The sequence below is a fragment of the Apium graveolens genome, chromosome 2 (genome assembly GCF_009905375.1).
Source record: "Apium graveolens cultivar Ventura chromosome 2, ASM990537v1, whole genome shotgun sequence".
Lineage (NCBI taxonomy): Eukaryota > Viridiplantae > Streptophyta > Magnoliopsida > Apiales > Apiaceae > Apium > Apium graveolens.
Genome location: NC_133648.1, coordinates 5,838,044 through 5,852,886, shown reverse-complemented (window position 1 = coordinate 5,852,886; position 14,843 = coordinate 5,838,044). Strand labels below are relative to the sequence as shown.

At 36.5% G+C, this 14,843-nt stretch overlaps 4 protein-coding genes across 6 annotated transcripts; 3 read left to right on the top strand and 1 right to left on the bottom strand.

Moving 5' to 3' along the window:
• On the top strand, positions 1 to 2,221 carry LOC141706801 (protein BZR1 homolog 1). Its single transcript, XM_074509637.1, has 2 exons — positions 1 to 659; positions 1,227 to 2,221. Exons 1-2 carry the CDS (start codon positions 420 to 422, stop codon positions 1,914 to 1,916), a joined length of 930 nt encoding a protein of 309 aa, XP_074365738.1. The 5' UTR covers positions 1 to 419; the 3' UTR covers positions 1,917 to 2,221.
• A 139-nt stretch (positions 2,222 to 2,360) lies between these two features.
• Positions 2,361 to 4,413, bottom strand: LOC141706800 (uncharacterized). Its single transcript, XM_074509636.1, has 4 exons — positions 3,841 to 4,413; positions 3,292 to 3,433; positions 2,986 to 3,127; positions 2,361 to 2,900 (listed from the first exon to the last, which is right to left on the bottom strand). The coding sequence occupies exons 1-4, from the start codon at positions 4,220 to 4,222 to the stop codon at positions 2,595 to 2,597; spliced, it is 972 nt and encodes a 323-aa protein (XP_074365737.1). The 5' UTR covers positions 4,223 to 4,413; the 3' UTR covers positions 2,361 to 2,594.
• Positions 4,414 to 6,073: 1,660 nt separating this feature from the next.
• LOC141706798 (peroxisomal membrane protein 11A) lies at positions 6,074 to 9,532 on the top strand. Of its 2 annotated transcripts, XR_012568898.1 has the most exons (3): positions 6,074 to 6,928; positions 7,774 to 7,904; positions 8,025 to 9,532. XR_012568898.1 is itself a non-coding variant. In XM_074509632.1 (2 exons), exon 1 carries the CDS (start codon positions 6,175 to 6,177, stop codon positions 6,919 to 6,921), a length of 747 nt encoding a protein of 248 aa, XP_074365733.1. In that variant the 5' UTR covers positions 6,074 to 6,174; the 3' UTR covers positions 6,922 to 6,928; positions 7,774 to 7,929. The 2 variants fall into 2 exon arrangements, 1 of the variants encoding a protein (XP_074365733.1); XM_074509632.1 differs by lacking the exon at positions 8,025 to 9,532 and having other exon boundaries at positions 7,774 to 7,929.
• Positions 9,533 to 9,959: 427 nt separating this feature from the next.
• Positions 9,960 to 14,841, top strand: LOC141706797 (lysophospholipid acyltransferase LPEAT1-like). Of its 2 annotated transcripts, XM_074509631.1 has the most exons (9): positions 9,960 to 10,601; positions 11,149 to 11,268; positions 11,374 to 11,411; positions 11,528 to 11,592; positions 12,106 to 12,174; positions 12,692 to 12,825; positions 13,102 to 13,242; positions 14,266 to 14,329; positions 14,670 to 14,841. In XM_074509631.1, the coding sequence occupies exons 1-9, from the start codon at positions 10,107 to 10,109 to the stop codon at positions 14,687 to 14,689; spliced, it is 1,146 nt and encodes a 381-aa protein (XP_074365732.1). In that variant the 5' UTR covers positions 9,960 to 10,106; the 3' UTR covers positions 14,690 to 14,841. The 2 variants fall into 2 exon arrangements, with proteins under 2 accessions (XP_074365732.1, XP_074365731.1); XM_074509630.1 differs by lacking the exon at positions 14,670 to 14,841 and having other exon boundaries at positions 14,266 to 14,575.
• Positions 14,842 to 14,843: the final 2 nt, after the last annotated feature.

Here is a 14,843-nt window from a genome sequence, read left to right as displayed (position 1 = left end):
ATGCACTGCCAAATATAGTAATAGTACCCACATTTATTTTATTAAAAGTGGTGTGATCAGTGTTAGTATGCAGTTTGAACTAATCTGTGCCGTTGAAAACAAGTAAAGAGATAAAGAGGTTCATAACGGTGCAGCATCATGTCTGTTCACGTAGCTTTTAGTTGTGTATAACAACAGAAAGATTCTTCACTAGTAGAGAGAACAGAGAGAGAGAGAGAGTGAGAGAGAGAGGCCCCAGGTGGTTTTTTTTTGTGAGTTTGAGAGAGGGAGGGAGAGATTCTTTTTAGTAGAGAGAACAGAGAGAGACAGAGAGAGAGAGAGATTTTTCATTAGTAGAGAGAGAGAGAGATTCTTAATTAGTAGAGAGAGAGAGAGGGAGAGAGAGGGGGAGAGAGAGAGAGAGAGAGAGAGAGAGAGAGATGAACTGGGAAGAGGGATCAACATGTGGAGGAGGGAGGAGGAAGCCATCATGGAGAGAGAGGGAGAACAATAGGAGGAGAGAGAGGCGAAGGAGAGCAATTGCTGCTAAGATATATGGTGGATTAAGAGCTCAGGCTAATTTTGATTTGCCTAAACATTGTGATAACAATGAGGTCTTGAAAGCTCTGTGTGCTCAAGCTGGTTGGATTGTTGAACCTGATGGCACCACTTATCGCAAGGTCTAAACTCTTTTCCTTTCTCCTAGTTAATTAGCCTCAATTTCTTGTTTTTTTCGTATCTGCAATTGAATAATTACAAGCTGTTATAATTTCTGTATCTGTGAATATTGATGATTTGTAGTACTAATGATAATGTGTAGAACTGTGAATTGCGATTTAAATAGCCGGTTTCTAGAATTTTCAGTCTGATAAAATGATTTTTAGCCAAAGATGACTTTAAGGTATATATCATCATACATGTGGTGTCAATTGTGTTGAATTAACGATGATTTTGGTACATTTAATTGCGGATTGAGCTCATGATCTTTGGCCATGAGGGGCGCCTTGTTATCAAGGAATCCATACATCTGTTAGTTGTAATGTCTTCAATTTTCCGGTAACTGAACACACTCACACATCCATTTTGTCTATGACAGTTCTTACCCTTGAGGCCTCTAGCTCTTAAGAAGGTTTAATGTTTAGGTTTACTATGTATATGTCTGCAGTTATGCTTAACTAGTATGTGTAATAGTGTATCATTATCACTGCATATTATATATTTAGTTTGTTAACTGACTTCTGATTCAGGGATCAAGACCACTTTGCATTGATATCGGATCAATTGACCTTGAAGCTAATTCAGCCAACACTACTCCGAGTTCTTCTCGTAGGCCAAGTCCACCATCTTCTTCCTTCCCTAGCCCCGTTCCTTCCTATCAACCTACTCCTTCATCCTCTTCCTTCCCCAGTCCATCTAGACTTGATGCCAATATGTCTTCCAATCCTTTTTCGTTCATGCATCAGTCTTACAATCCATCTCTCCGTTCTCTCAGGATCTCAAACAGTGCACCTGTAACTCCACCACTCTCACCACCAATCACCAATATATCTATGCATAATTTTAACTGGGAGTCTATTGCTAAACAGTCTGCTTCCTTGAAGTTCCCTTATTTAGCCGCATCTTGTCCAGCAAGTCCTACTCGTGGCCAACGATTCACTCCGGTCACTATACCTGAATGTGATGAATCTGACTCAACTATTGATTCAGGCCAATGGATCAGCTTTCAAGCTCATGCTCCTACCATCGGTCCAACCTCTCCAACTTATAATCTTGTGAAACCGAATGTCTCTTTCAAAAACACAATCTTAGAGAAACGAAAAGGAAAAGAATTCGAGTTTGAGAGCATATCAGTAAAGGCATGGGAAGGAGAGAGGATTCATGAAGTGGGACTAGATGATTTGGAGCTCACATTGGGATTGGGAAGTGCAAAAAGTTAGACTCGAGGCCTTAAGTTGGGAACAACAGGAATGCAGGTTTTCTTCATTAATCTTATTCAAGTGTGATTTGAAGCTAGTATGTTCTACTTTTCCCTAGTCATGCACATATTTCTCGCATGCTCAAATGTGGCTGACAAAGCGGTGCTATTTATGCAACTATCTGCTTCCTCGACGTTTTCAAATGTGTAATGGCATTGTACCTTCAGTTTTCAAATGTGTAATGGCATTGTACCTTCAAATTTTTAAAGACGATTATCGTTTAAACGATGTTCCTTTTTTTATAATCAAGGATTGTTTAGGGTCTTCATTGTTGGTCCTGATTATCGATCTTGTTGGGTGTATTAGGATCCTATAGTAATGCGTTAAGCAACAATTCTGTTGCCTAACCTAATGTCAAGATAGAAGCAGACACAAAGAATGATACATAGTAAAAGAAAGACAGGAGAATCAGAAGGCTCTTGAAAGATTGTATTACACAAGAATGACAGATTATATTACAAAGTCACACAAATATCAACATTGTTACACAGTATATGGTTACTGGTTAGTATATGATACAACTCCATACCAGAAAAAAAACTATCAGCACTAACAAGAACTCTGTTTAACAACTCACTACACATATGCACAGCTCTGATTAGAGTTGAATTTCAGCTAGTTGCATCATGCATGTAAAGCTTAGCCACCTGATATCTTGGTCTTTAGGATCTTGGGTTTTAAATCAGTCGCAGCGTTATCCTTGAACTCATGGTATCTGAAGCAAGTAACAAGATGATCATTAGTCATCCCAGAAACTTGCATAAATGAGTACACTACAGTAGGTCCAACACATCGAAATCCTCTTCGCATCAAATCCTTGCTTATAGCTTCTGATTTCGGGGTCTTCACTGGTACTTGACGTGCATAGCGAAATCCATTTTGAATTGGCTTGTGGTTCACAAATCTCCAACAATAGTTGCTAAATGACCCAAATTCCTCTTGAATCTGCAACAAGTTATGTTCTTAAGATTACAACTGAAAACAAGAACATAGATTTATAACTGTCTCAGAGAGGTTAGTTGTTTTGTACCTTTAGTAGCTGGTTTGCATTATCAACAACTGCTCTAAGCTTTTGTTCAGATAACAAAGTACTGCAATTAGCTTTGATTGACAGCAACTTCTCCTCTGAGAATCTGGCCACAGTGGATGGATCAAAATCATCAAAATGCTTCCTGCAAAACGATACGTATTAAGCCTTTCGGGATAGCTGGTAAAACTTAACATGATATCAGAAGTCTCGATGTTTAAGTAACACCTTACGGTTTGGATTTCGAGAGAGTTGGAGACGCGTTCAAAATCCCTAAATTGCTAAGACTAATCGAATAAGTAAACGAACCTGAATTGATCTCTCTTATAAAGGATGGCAGGCCAAGTCATTTCTGCCAAAGCTATCGACAGAACAAATAATTCAAATAGTTTCCTATCATCGCGAACTGGAACTCCCCATTCTTCATCATGAAAAGATATATAAAGAGGGTCTGCATGCAATCAGAATGATGAAGATAACAAGTTAGAACATATAATTACAGTACACATATTTAGACCTTCTCCTAACATGGTATCAGAGCTTATTGCAGTCACGAGTTTGCATTTTGTTCATGTTTCAGGATGATGAAGATAACAAGTTAGAACATACAATTACAATATAAATATTTAGACCTTCTCCTAACATGGTATCAGAGCTTATTGCAGTCACGAGTTTGCATTTTGTTCATGCTTCAGGATGATGAAGATAACAAGTTAGAACATACAATTACAATATACATTTTTAGACCTTCTCTTAACATGGTATCAGAGCTTATTGCAGTCACGACTTTGTATTTTGTTCATGTTTATAGCCTAGTATGAAAAATCTGATTACTTCAAGTTCTAAAATTTGACATACCAGAGAATGGAGTGATCCAATCACACTGCTTCAACGCCACACGAGCCACCGATGGTTGCTTCACAGTTTTCGACACTTTCTTGACATTCGACAGAGTACTCTGGCACTCAATCTTTTTATCTTTTCTCGCGTTCTTCTTAACACAAGAAGCTGATGACAGGACTGTAACACCAGCACCAGCACATGAAATTTTGACAGTACTTTTACTCCGAACGACATTATCTTTACCAGGCTCTGCCTTAACGGTACTCAACTTCTTCGGCTTCTCCGGTGTCTTCTCCTTCTTACCATTAGTCTCATGCTCAGAAACACTCACTCTGTTCCCAGCAGGGCCTAGTATTGTACGTGTTTCCGCAACCGTTAGCTCGTTAGCTGCAGACATCTGCTGAATTTTTAATGCTGCTACACCCTTGGCCGTCCTAGGAAGTAGAATGTCTGATTTTAAGTTGAAACAGCAATGTCAAGGTACTAGATTTTTAAGGAGGATTAGAAGAAGTGTTTGACTTGTTCCTGCCGGCTATACTGTATAGGTGTCAGTTATGATAGTTTAAATTCTTGAATTCTCCGTTTTATCCTAGTTTATTAGATTTGACAACATATAGTTTATAATAGTACTTGTTTTAGTGTAATGTACTCGTATATGATAGTTTAAATTCGTGAATTCTCCGTTTAATCCTCGTTTATTAGATTCGATAACGTATAATTTATAATAGTACTTGTTTATCGTGTAATGTACTCGTATTCAGGGGCGGATCTTAGGGCACCGGGGGACACGTGTCCCCCTCTAAAATCAAATTTTACTTTTTTTCATCATTAAAATTTTTGAAAATATATGAAAGTGCCCACATAAAATTCAAAATCATAAGAGTGTCTTCTCAAATTTTTCTCGGTGTCCCCCTAAAAATATATTTCTGGATCCGTCCCTGCTCGTATTCGTAAAATTGCCAATTTTATGTTGTAATAGGCGAAGTTGCAAAAATCTAATAAACACACAATATTTATGTCACTTGTAATTTACGTTGTTTAAACGTGTAAATAATCGAGTCGAGTTTGAGACGGGTCGTAATGACGGGTTACGGTATCTTGTTAGTTGGCTAGAGGGGCGGAAGAGGGGGATAGTTGTTGCTTTTAGGCAAAGAGTCATGGTCAGTTGTGGTTAAAGAACAAAAACGTGTGACCTTACATTTCTTTACCTTACCGTTGCCACAAGGAATCCAAAGCTCCACTTCACAAAACCTGCTAACCAACGGCTCTATTGTTTACGTTACAGCTTTGGTCTTTTGTTAAAACTTCTTAAATGGGCCTTATAATATTGGGCCGTTGACAAAGATATCCGGTTGCTGTTTTAATATATCAGGCCTGTTTACGTTGACAAAGACCCAAATTCCTTTAACCCTGGAGATCTAGGCTCTAGCAGGCCCAAGTTCCTTTGGGCCATGGATAAAAAGAAACTTCCATTTTAAGAAAACCAGATTACACAAAACATGAAACTGATATTGATGTGCAGTTGCGTAACCAATATTCTCGTTCTAAATAGGAGTTCGTTACGACAATCCTTGAGGTATCTTCTCCAACTCATGTTTGTTCTCGTACGTTTCGTATTGGTACTTGAGTTCGTTTTCAAAATATTTATTCAATGATGTTGCATGATATTTATCACATTTTATTTGTATGGCCGTATATGAATGCAAGTAAAGTCTCATCTAATTATTAAAAAAATTACTAAGTTTGTATCTTAAAAATCAGTATTTATGAACGATTTTGAGAACAGTTTTCAGTATTCTAACATTTCTACATCCCCTCCCTCGTAACTTTAGAATAATATTGATATTTACTTTTACATTATTTTGTAAAAAAATATTAGAAAAAGTAATTGAATATTCAAATAATTTGTCCCGGTAAAAATCCCAGTATTCTAAAATTTGGTTGGCTCGACCAAGTATCCAGGTACTTTAAAATCACAAGTCATTAGAGTAGAAATTGAAAGTATTCAAATATTAATTCGTACACAAAATTTGTCTCGAATCACATGACGTAATATTTGACTTACATTTTATTATTAAAAAATTTATGAAATATGTCCCTTTTATATTAATATTCGAGAACGATTTTGATAACCGTTTTAAATTTTTTAAAATTTCTCTCATTATTAATATACAAAAAATCGATTGATTACTCGAATTTTAAAATCCCGAGAATATCGATTTTGGAGTTTTAAAGTCTGAAACCGCCAGCGGGCACACAAAACAAAGGAGATCAACAAACATTTCCCATTTTCAAACACTATATCAACCTCCTTCATTCTTCCATTTTCACACACTAAACACACACTCCATGGAACAACCTACAAAACCTCCTTCATCAAAACCTCCCCAGCGAGATTTTTTAACCCATCTCGAAACCTATCTCGCCAAACGAGACGGCGTTGACAAGCTCCTCAAAATCTCAAGATACGCCGCCAAACTCATCCTCTCTTCATCTTCACTCCCTTTAAGCCCATCCCAGAAAACCCATTTAAAATCTTTCGAATCTAGCGTGGGTCTGAGTCGAAAAGCGTTTCGACTCGGTAAGTTCATCCAAGATGTCAACTCACTGCGTAACTCGGTAATTGACTCAGCCCAAGACTTGATTTTGATAGTTCTTGCTTATGGGGGAGAAGGGGTTTATTATTTTATTGAACAGTATGTTTGGTTGGTGAAATCAGGCCTAATTGATGGTAAAGATTTGATCTTTATGCAAAAGATTAGTGCTTGGTGTGAGTTTCTTGGGTATTTTGGGAGTGTAGGGTTGAAAATTAGGGAATTGAAGAGGGTTGGAGAGGATGAGAGGTGTTTGGTTTCGAGTATTCGGGTTTCGGGATTGAGGGGGATTGGGTGTGAGGAGGATAGGATGAGGTTGAGGAAGGTTAGGGAGAAGAAAATGTTGAAGAGGCTTTCTGTTGTGCAAGATTTGGCTGATGGGTTAATGGCATTGGCTGATATTAGGGATGGGAAAGGAAGGTTTACGGGTCCTTTGGTGTTGTCCTCTGCCGGGCTTTTGTCTGCGGTTATTAGTACTCATAAGAATTGGTTGTCTTGCTGATGGTCAGGTACCATTTGTAGCTACTACATTGTTGTTTGATTATGAAATTTAGAAGTAGTTTATATGATTTGTGTTATACAATGTGGGGTGAGATGCTCCTGGAACTTTGATCAGAACCCGTGGAAGTTCTCGGGGTTATAGTTTTTACAATAATGGTTGAATAAGATATATGTTCTGTGACGAGATTGTTATTTTTCTCGAAGATATTTAATCAATTCAATGAAATTGTATTAGAGCTGCAGTTGAAGGAAGTTTATATTGTTTATTACGAAATAATCTTTAGTTGACAATCGGAGCCTGAAGGCTGTTTTAAGTTAAAATCCTATTGTATGTGTAGAAAGTATCTGGTTCTTATACTATTGGCTATTGGTTAAGTTCTTTACATTATTGAAAATTATCATTAGTTTAGGCAATGTAGTTTAGTGTTATTTGTGTAATGTGTGTTGATATTACTTTGCAATTTCGTTCTGCAATAAAGTAAAGCATATTTGTCAAAGTGCCACATAGCGAACATCAATAAACTCCTTGTGAAGGACCGCATCTAACAATTACTTGTCTTTTTTTTACTCCCTTTAATCTCCTCTTGTTTTGTTACCAGGATTTTCCAAAACTTAATTAGGGATCCCGAGGAATAAACCTTCCTATACTTGTAGATAATTGTCAATTTGTACTCTTTATGTCGATGATCTATGGGTTGTAATTATAACTCACGATCAATGTTATGAATAATTGGGTTTGATGAAATATAGTTAAAATTGCCGCACCTGCTCCAACTTTCACAACGAGCACTGCCTCAAACTGTTTGCAGCTTAACATGTCCTGCCTCAATTGATTCTTAATTTTCTGTTTTAGTGGATACCGGAAAAGAACATCTCTGTCCATCACTAAAGCCCCAGCTTGATAGACCCCTCATGCCAGGTATTTACTCCATTAACATATTAGAAAGATTACTTGGAGACCTTCAGAGATCCTCGAGGCAAGAAGTAAGAATGTAATCCATATTTCCATCCCCATTTTAATTTCCAATTTCCAAAAATATAATACAGCCCCGTCTGATTTCCTGCACTGATTTGTGGACCAATATCTTCTTTTAAATTACACAGGGCTGTAAAGAGAGATTGAGAAGAACAGTTTAATGACTACTCAGATTCATTCACAACCAGGTAGGGTTGTATGTAAAACTCAACAACAAAAATAAATTTAAGAAACTAGTAGAGTAAGAGTAGCCTGTGGTCGGTCTGTTTCTTACTTAAATCACTTTGGAAAAGTACTAAAATGCTATGAGCCTCCAGTACAGATATTCAGCTTAATATTTGAATATACTTTGATAATTAATATTCAGATACAAATATCATAAATTTAATTTTGTAAACTGTAATGCTTATCATAATCTCATTGTTATGTTTTTTCAAGTGATACCCTAGTACGTGCAAATTTCATATTATATATCTTACATTCGTCAAATTTATTGTTGGATTCTACTTGATTCATCAAATTTGAAAGTTGTTGAGGATTCAAGTTAAGTGCGTTATATGTTTGTATTGTTAAAGTTTGAATGGAAATTTAAGAAGGCACACAATGCGGATGGAGACTTAACAAGAGCAGTAAATATTTGGATTGGTAATACCATTTCCTCTTGTAGTAGTGTTGTAATGCATATAATTGATGTTGCAGTCTGCTTAGGTACAAGTCTCCAAGACTTTCTTCACAGTTTTCATAACTTTGACATTTTTGCTTGTTTTAGAAGCAGAAATGTGCTTAACAAAGATGTTAATACATGTGTGTGTATACACCTTCACTTTTTGGCTTTACAATAAGTTATATGGCTCTTGTAAAAATTACTATCGATTGATTGTTGGGCATGTTCTTACAAACTGAGACATAATTGTTCGCTGTTATTTAATTGTTGGGCATGTACTTACACCAGATGAGACCTGGTTGTTCGCTGTTATTTAATTATCGGGCAAGTTCTTACCAGCCTCAACCTAATTTTTCGAACCAGTCCTTTTCTTGTAACCTGTTACTGATGATGAATCAAAATTCTTGCATAGTATCATAAAAGTATAATAGTGTCTGTTCATTAGCACATCATAGAGTAAACCTCTATTTTTACTTTTTATGTTTTCTTAAATTGGGTATTTAACCAGTATTTGATCCATTTCTATGAAGTATTGATTTACTTGTACACACATGGATAAATATTCAACTGCTAGTGAAGCAGAAGGGGTAAGATTTGAGTGCAATGCACCTTAGATGGCGAGAATCCAGTAGCCAGTGACAGGGTAATTTCGCATAACAGGTGGTCCAGGCTAAACGATTTCTTCTGACTTGATTTTTGCCTGCAGTAAGTGTAAATATGGGCCTTGTGCCCAGAAATTCTAGTTTATAACACTAACGCAGGAAAGACTCCGATACACTGATATGTATGCGGTAGCATTGCCGGAGACCGGAGTAGCATTGTATCAATTCATTCCTAAAAATCCACAGCAGGTTCAGGGTTGCCCCATCTTCATAAAGGGAGATGATAACTTTCCGGAAAACTAGTACTACCTCCGTTCCTCTCATTTCTTTTACCTTTCTTTTTCATTACTCGGCATGCATGTTGAAGCGTATATAAAGTATAGTTTTATTACTTTTTTTTAAAATTTTTATTTTCTCAATAAAAATTTACATTGAATTTTTATTCAGATTTTTTTTTTATGAAACTGAGTCTTGCAATGCATGCCGAACCATTTCTGAAATGTAAAGAACTGAGAGGGACGGAGGGAGTATTATTTACTTCGAGCCGTATCTGAGCTAAAATAAGCCAACTCTGCACAAAGTTCACATCGATTTTTCTTCAAAAAACTTGTTAGAGTGTCTGATTTCGTTCGAATTAAAATTTATTACCAAAAAATTGCCGCTCAACAAAAAAATGACAAACTGTTTTAGTTTAAATTTTAGTACAAAATGAATAATTTTTTTAATTAGTTATGCCAAACAAATAAAATATTGTTTCCACCATGACATGGGGACAGAGTATCACTTTTAATCTCGGATCTTACATTCCAGATCTAACTTCCCCTGTCCCCTGTTACTCTGCTTACAATTTCTTGCAAATCTCTGCACATTCATAACCTACATTGTTATGATCTATCAATCTATGACATTTCTTTGAAACTGCGTAAAATCGAGCATGCAAAACAATGGGCATGGAGTCAGAGCTCAAACCCTTAAACTCCAAAGACCCTGACCCTGCCATCACCACCTTGCCTCTCCTTGAACATGAAGCCACACCAGCACCTGAACAACAGCCCAACAATCTTAAAGAACTCGAGACGAAATGTGCAGCTTACGTCCGTCGCGATGTTTATGGTACAATGGGCCGTGATCATGTTCCTTTCACAGAGAAGCTCCTTCTTGGTTTGGCATTGATCACCATCTTGCCTGTTAGGGTGACACTTTCGCTGATCATATTGGTGTTTTATTACGTCGTGTGTCGTGTTTGTACGATGTTTTCTTTGCCGAATGGGGAGGATAATGAGCAGCAGGATTTTGCACATATGGGAGGGTGGAGACAGGCTGTTGTTGTCAAGAGTGGGTGTTTTTTGGCAAGGGTTATGTTGTTTCTTTTTGGATTTTATCGGATTCGTGAGACTTTTGTGGAGCCTCGGATTGGTGATGATGAGAAATCTGATAAGGTAATTTGTTTAAACTTTAAAATGTAGCATTGTTTGATATGGTTCTTTAATTTGATTAATCAAGAATATATCAGTAAACATGCTCTACTTATCGGTGTCGGGGCTATCTGGTACCTGATTGTATTTAGGTTATCAAGTTCTAATATACCTTGAGGGTAAGTAATGATAAGATGTTCAATTCAAGGAATAAGTCACTTTTTTTGCTTATGCCCATAAACTATGGCTGCTGGTTAGTTTAACAACTTTTGTAGGCTTGTAAGATTTTAAAAAAATGTTTATGGGACAGTTCTGTCCAGATGTATAGTTAGGTTTAAGAGGGGTGAATAATAGATACTAAATATTCTGTCACTAGGTCTTCTGTTAGTGAAATTAGAAAAAACCAGAAGTAATAGATATGCAAGTCCTAAGAATACAAGCATTTGATCTTTCTCTAGGTAATTGAAGCATTAACTGAGTTTTATGAACATTACAATTTCTGTCGATCAAGTATCAATGCATTTTTCAGGCAGTTTTTTTTCTTTTCTCATGTATATTCTACTTTTATCAGGTAGAGCACAATGATCAAGCCGATGAACCTGAAAGACCTGGGGTAATTGTATCTAATCACGTCTCTTATATAGATATATTATACCACATGTCTGCTTCTTATCCGAGCTTTGTTGCCAAGGTTTGTTATTCATTTCTCATAACTTTTGAAGTTTCTATCTGAAATTTAAGGTGATATAGCCAGCATACCTCTTTACTAATTTTACTTCTGATATTATTGCTGAAGAGATCAGTGGGTAAACTTCCTCTGCTTGGTCTTATCAGGTTCGAAACTCTCTTACTTAAATTTTGTGTTCTGTTATCACTACTTAGGGGCATAGGGATACAGGCATTCAAGCCATCTGCATCTTACTGGCCTAATTTTTTTGTTGTTTTTACAGCAAATGCCTTGGTTGTATCTATGTCCAGCGGGAGTCAAAATCATCAGACTTTAAGGGTGTTTCAGGTATTTAGATAAGTTAATATGCTTCCTGCACCGTGAGAATCTGTAATTACTTGGAACAAAGTTTGGCCAGATCCAAACGCCTTTTCTTTGAACCTTTCTGTAGCAAATACATGCCTGGTTTACCTGAGAAAGTGTCTTTCTGAGTAACATTTGGACCTAGAACTGGAACCTGTCATAATGGCATATACCTACTTTACACATTCACGATGGTCCTCATTCAAGTTGTTGTAGTTTTATGCATATCTTGCTTCATGATCCTATAACTTTCCAACTTTGTTGGGATTTACTGTTGCACGATACCTTTGCTTCCTCTTGTAGGTCCATCCCTTTCTATATTTGCCTTGTGCATGCTTAAAATTGAAACAATCTGAATACTTAAAGCATGTCAAATAGATCACTAGTATTTAGAGATAAATCGTAGAAACAGTGTAGGTGTATGTGTCCACAAAATTACATTGGTGATATGAGGAGTGTGGATGCATTATGATATTTGCAATCCTTGGTTGCTTGCAGGCGTCATTAATGAAAGGATCCAGGAAGCTCATCAGAACAAGTCTGCTCCGATCATAATGCTTTTTCCAGGTTATACTTTGTTTTGCTAATAAATACCATCATTGCATCTTATTAAGGCACTGCACACTGGCTTTCAATCTCTGATTGGTTGTGCACACGAGTAAATGAAGAAACTATAATGAGCATATCACACTATAAAGAAGCAAAGATATATGCACGTGCATCTGAAGAATAGTATGATGAGGGAAACACTACAACGGTATGACCTTATGTCCGCCAAAAGGATATATTATAGAAGTTAAGTATATACTTCCTATTATAGTAGATTAGGATAGGAGTATAGGACTAAAATTATCTAACCTTTAACAGGTCTCTGCTAGCTCCTGATGTAGTATATAACTTCCTCTTTTAAAGTGAGATGGTAGATGGTATAACCTCATTTGACATAACACAACAAGGATGTTGTTTGTCTTTGTACACTTTGCTACTCTATCAGTGTTTCAAACTTTTAGCTTCAATTTCATAATGCTTAAATATTTGAGTAATCATAAACACCTATATAAATGTGTTCCTCTGTATTTTACAGAAGGCACGACTACAAACGGAGATTACCTACTTCCATTTAAGACTGGCGCCTTCTTACCAAAAGCTCCTGTTCTTCCAGTAATTTTACGATATCCTCACCAGAGGTTCAGTCCTGCTTGGGACTCAATATCAGGAGTGAGTTTAATTTGGTAAATTCCATGGTTAGCACTATAAGAAAGCTATGTTATCTGGACCTGGCTGGAAGTATCCAACACAGATACATATTCAAGTGACGGGCTCAGCATTATTTTACAGTTTTTGCATGTCTTTGGGCCAAAATGAATGTGTGGAGTGTTAATAAACACGTCTGAATGTCGAGTGTCTCACACGGATACTCCCAGTGAAATAAAGAGTCAGGGTAACATAAGCAAAAAGCAAGTGTAATATTTTATTAAGCAAGTTCATTTGCAGGTACGCCATGTGCTTCTTCTCTTGTGTCAGTTTGTAAATTATTTAGAAGTAACAAGACTTCCTGTATACTACCCTTCACAACAAGAAAAGGATGATCCAAAGCTATATGCTAATAATGTTCGGAAGCTGATGGCTCACGAGGTAAACTATTTCTCTGATTGTCTAAAAGTGTCTGTTTTTGAAAATCTAAATTTTAGCCTTATGACATACTCAGCGAGAGTAACATCAGAGAACTTTGATGAAGGAAAATAGTAGTAATGAAAAATAAAACTAATGTTTATCTACTTTCTTTTAAAGGTTTTCTGTATTCTGTCCCAAAAGGTGGTCTTTTAATGACAAAAATACTTGATTGTCGAAGTTTGTGAATGCTTTCATATGCATTTGGTAGGCATTGTTCAATTTGCAGTATTACATGTTAATTTATATAACAAGATGAATTAGTTTGTTATGGCTTGAGGCCCAATCAGCCATTCCTTTCAGAATAATGATGTGATCTTCCTTAATATACGACCTCGACCTCCATGATCAAGAAGATACCTGACCAAACTGCTGATGTTATGTATATCGAAGGCCAGGAGGATTTCCCTTGAACATCTCAACGTTTATAAAATTTATGAAGTCATCTGTTTAATTTAATGAGATAAAACAAAAAATTGTTGAAACATGTTGAAGCGCCTGCAGATGCCCTTATGTCCTTCTAGAAAATCCTATGTTGATGCTTATTATTGATCATGGTCAGCTAGATGATGTTTACTATTAATAAGATGAAAGTTTCACTGAACAATGCCCTTTAGCAAACTAGAAGCAACACTGAGAAGCCTTCAGGAGCTTATATATATAATTTTACGCTCCTTAAATGTGCTAGTAAGACTGTACGAGGCTACTACTGTCTCATATTGTAGTAGTATTCATGGATGAGATGCCTTAAATGTGCTAGTAGTATCTGTAAATTGTAAGGACCATAGAGTCTATTTCCTCCTGCTATCCAGTCCAGCAACCTCAATCATGTCAAATCTCTTCCAAATTTTGGTTTATATATCCTGTAAGACATGCCTCTTGTTCATGTTGAATTTCTTGATTCTCTTCTGAAAGCAGGGTCGCACATTTTAAATTATTAGGAATTTGTTTTTATCAAGTATCGTTATTTTTTTTCTATTCATGCAGGGTAATCTGAAACTGGCAGATATCGGATTGGCAGAGAAACGAGAATACCATGCTGCTCTCAATGGTAATAATAGTGTTTTGCATCAGAAAGAAGAATGATAATTTCATGGCATGGCTTTCAAAAGATATGTTGGATTACCTAGTTCTTGTTAGGATTGACTCTGGAATTTTCCAGCAAAGAGTGGAGATTGCTCTCAATAAAACAAGGAAACATTGTTTTAAGGTTTTACCAACCAGTAATGAACACTGTGTATGACTATAGTGTTGTAATAAGTTTACAAAATAAAGTTCAATTTTGTTGTGGATGTCCTATCAGTATATGTTATTGCCCTGTGAGTCCCTGGGGAAAGAATGAAAGGAAACATGATTTGTAGATCTGAAGCATCTGTTTCGTGTTCCTGCAGGTCCTGTTTCTCCAAGCTAATTCGGATACGTGATCTGTATATTCAATGTATGATTATGTCTTATATGAAGTAGAAAATTACACAAGGAAGTTAGTCCAAGAACAATCACTAGAATTCTCTTAGTTTTTGAATATGTAATCTTTGAATTCCAGGTCCTATATAAGTAATGTAACA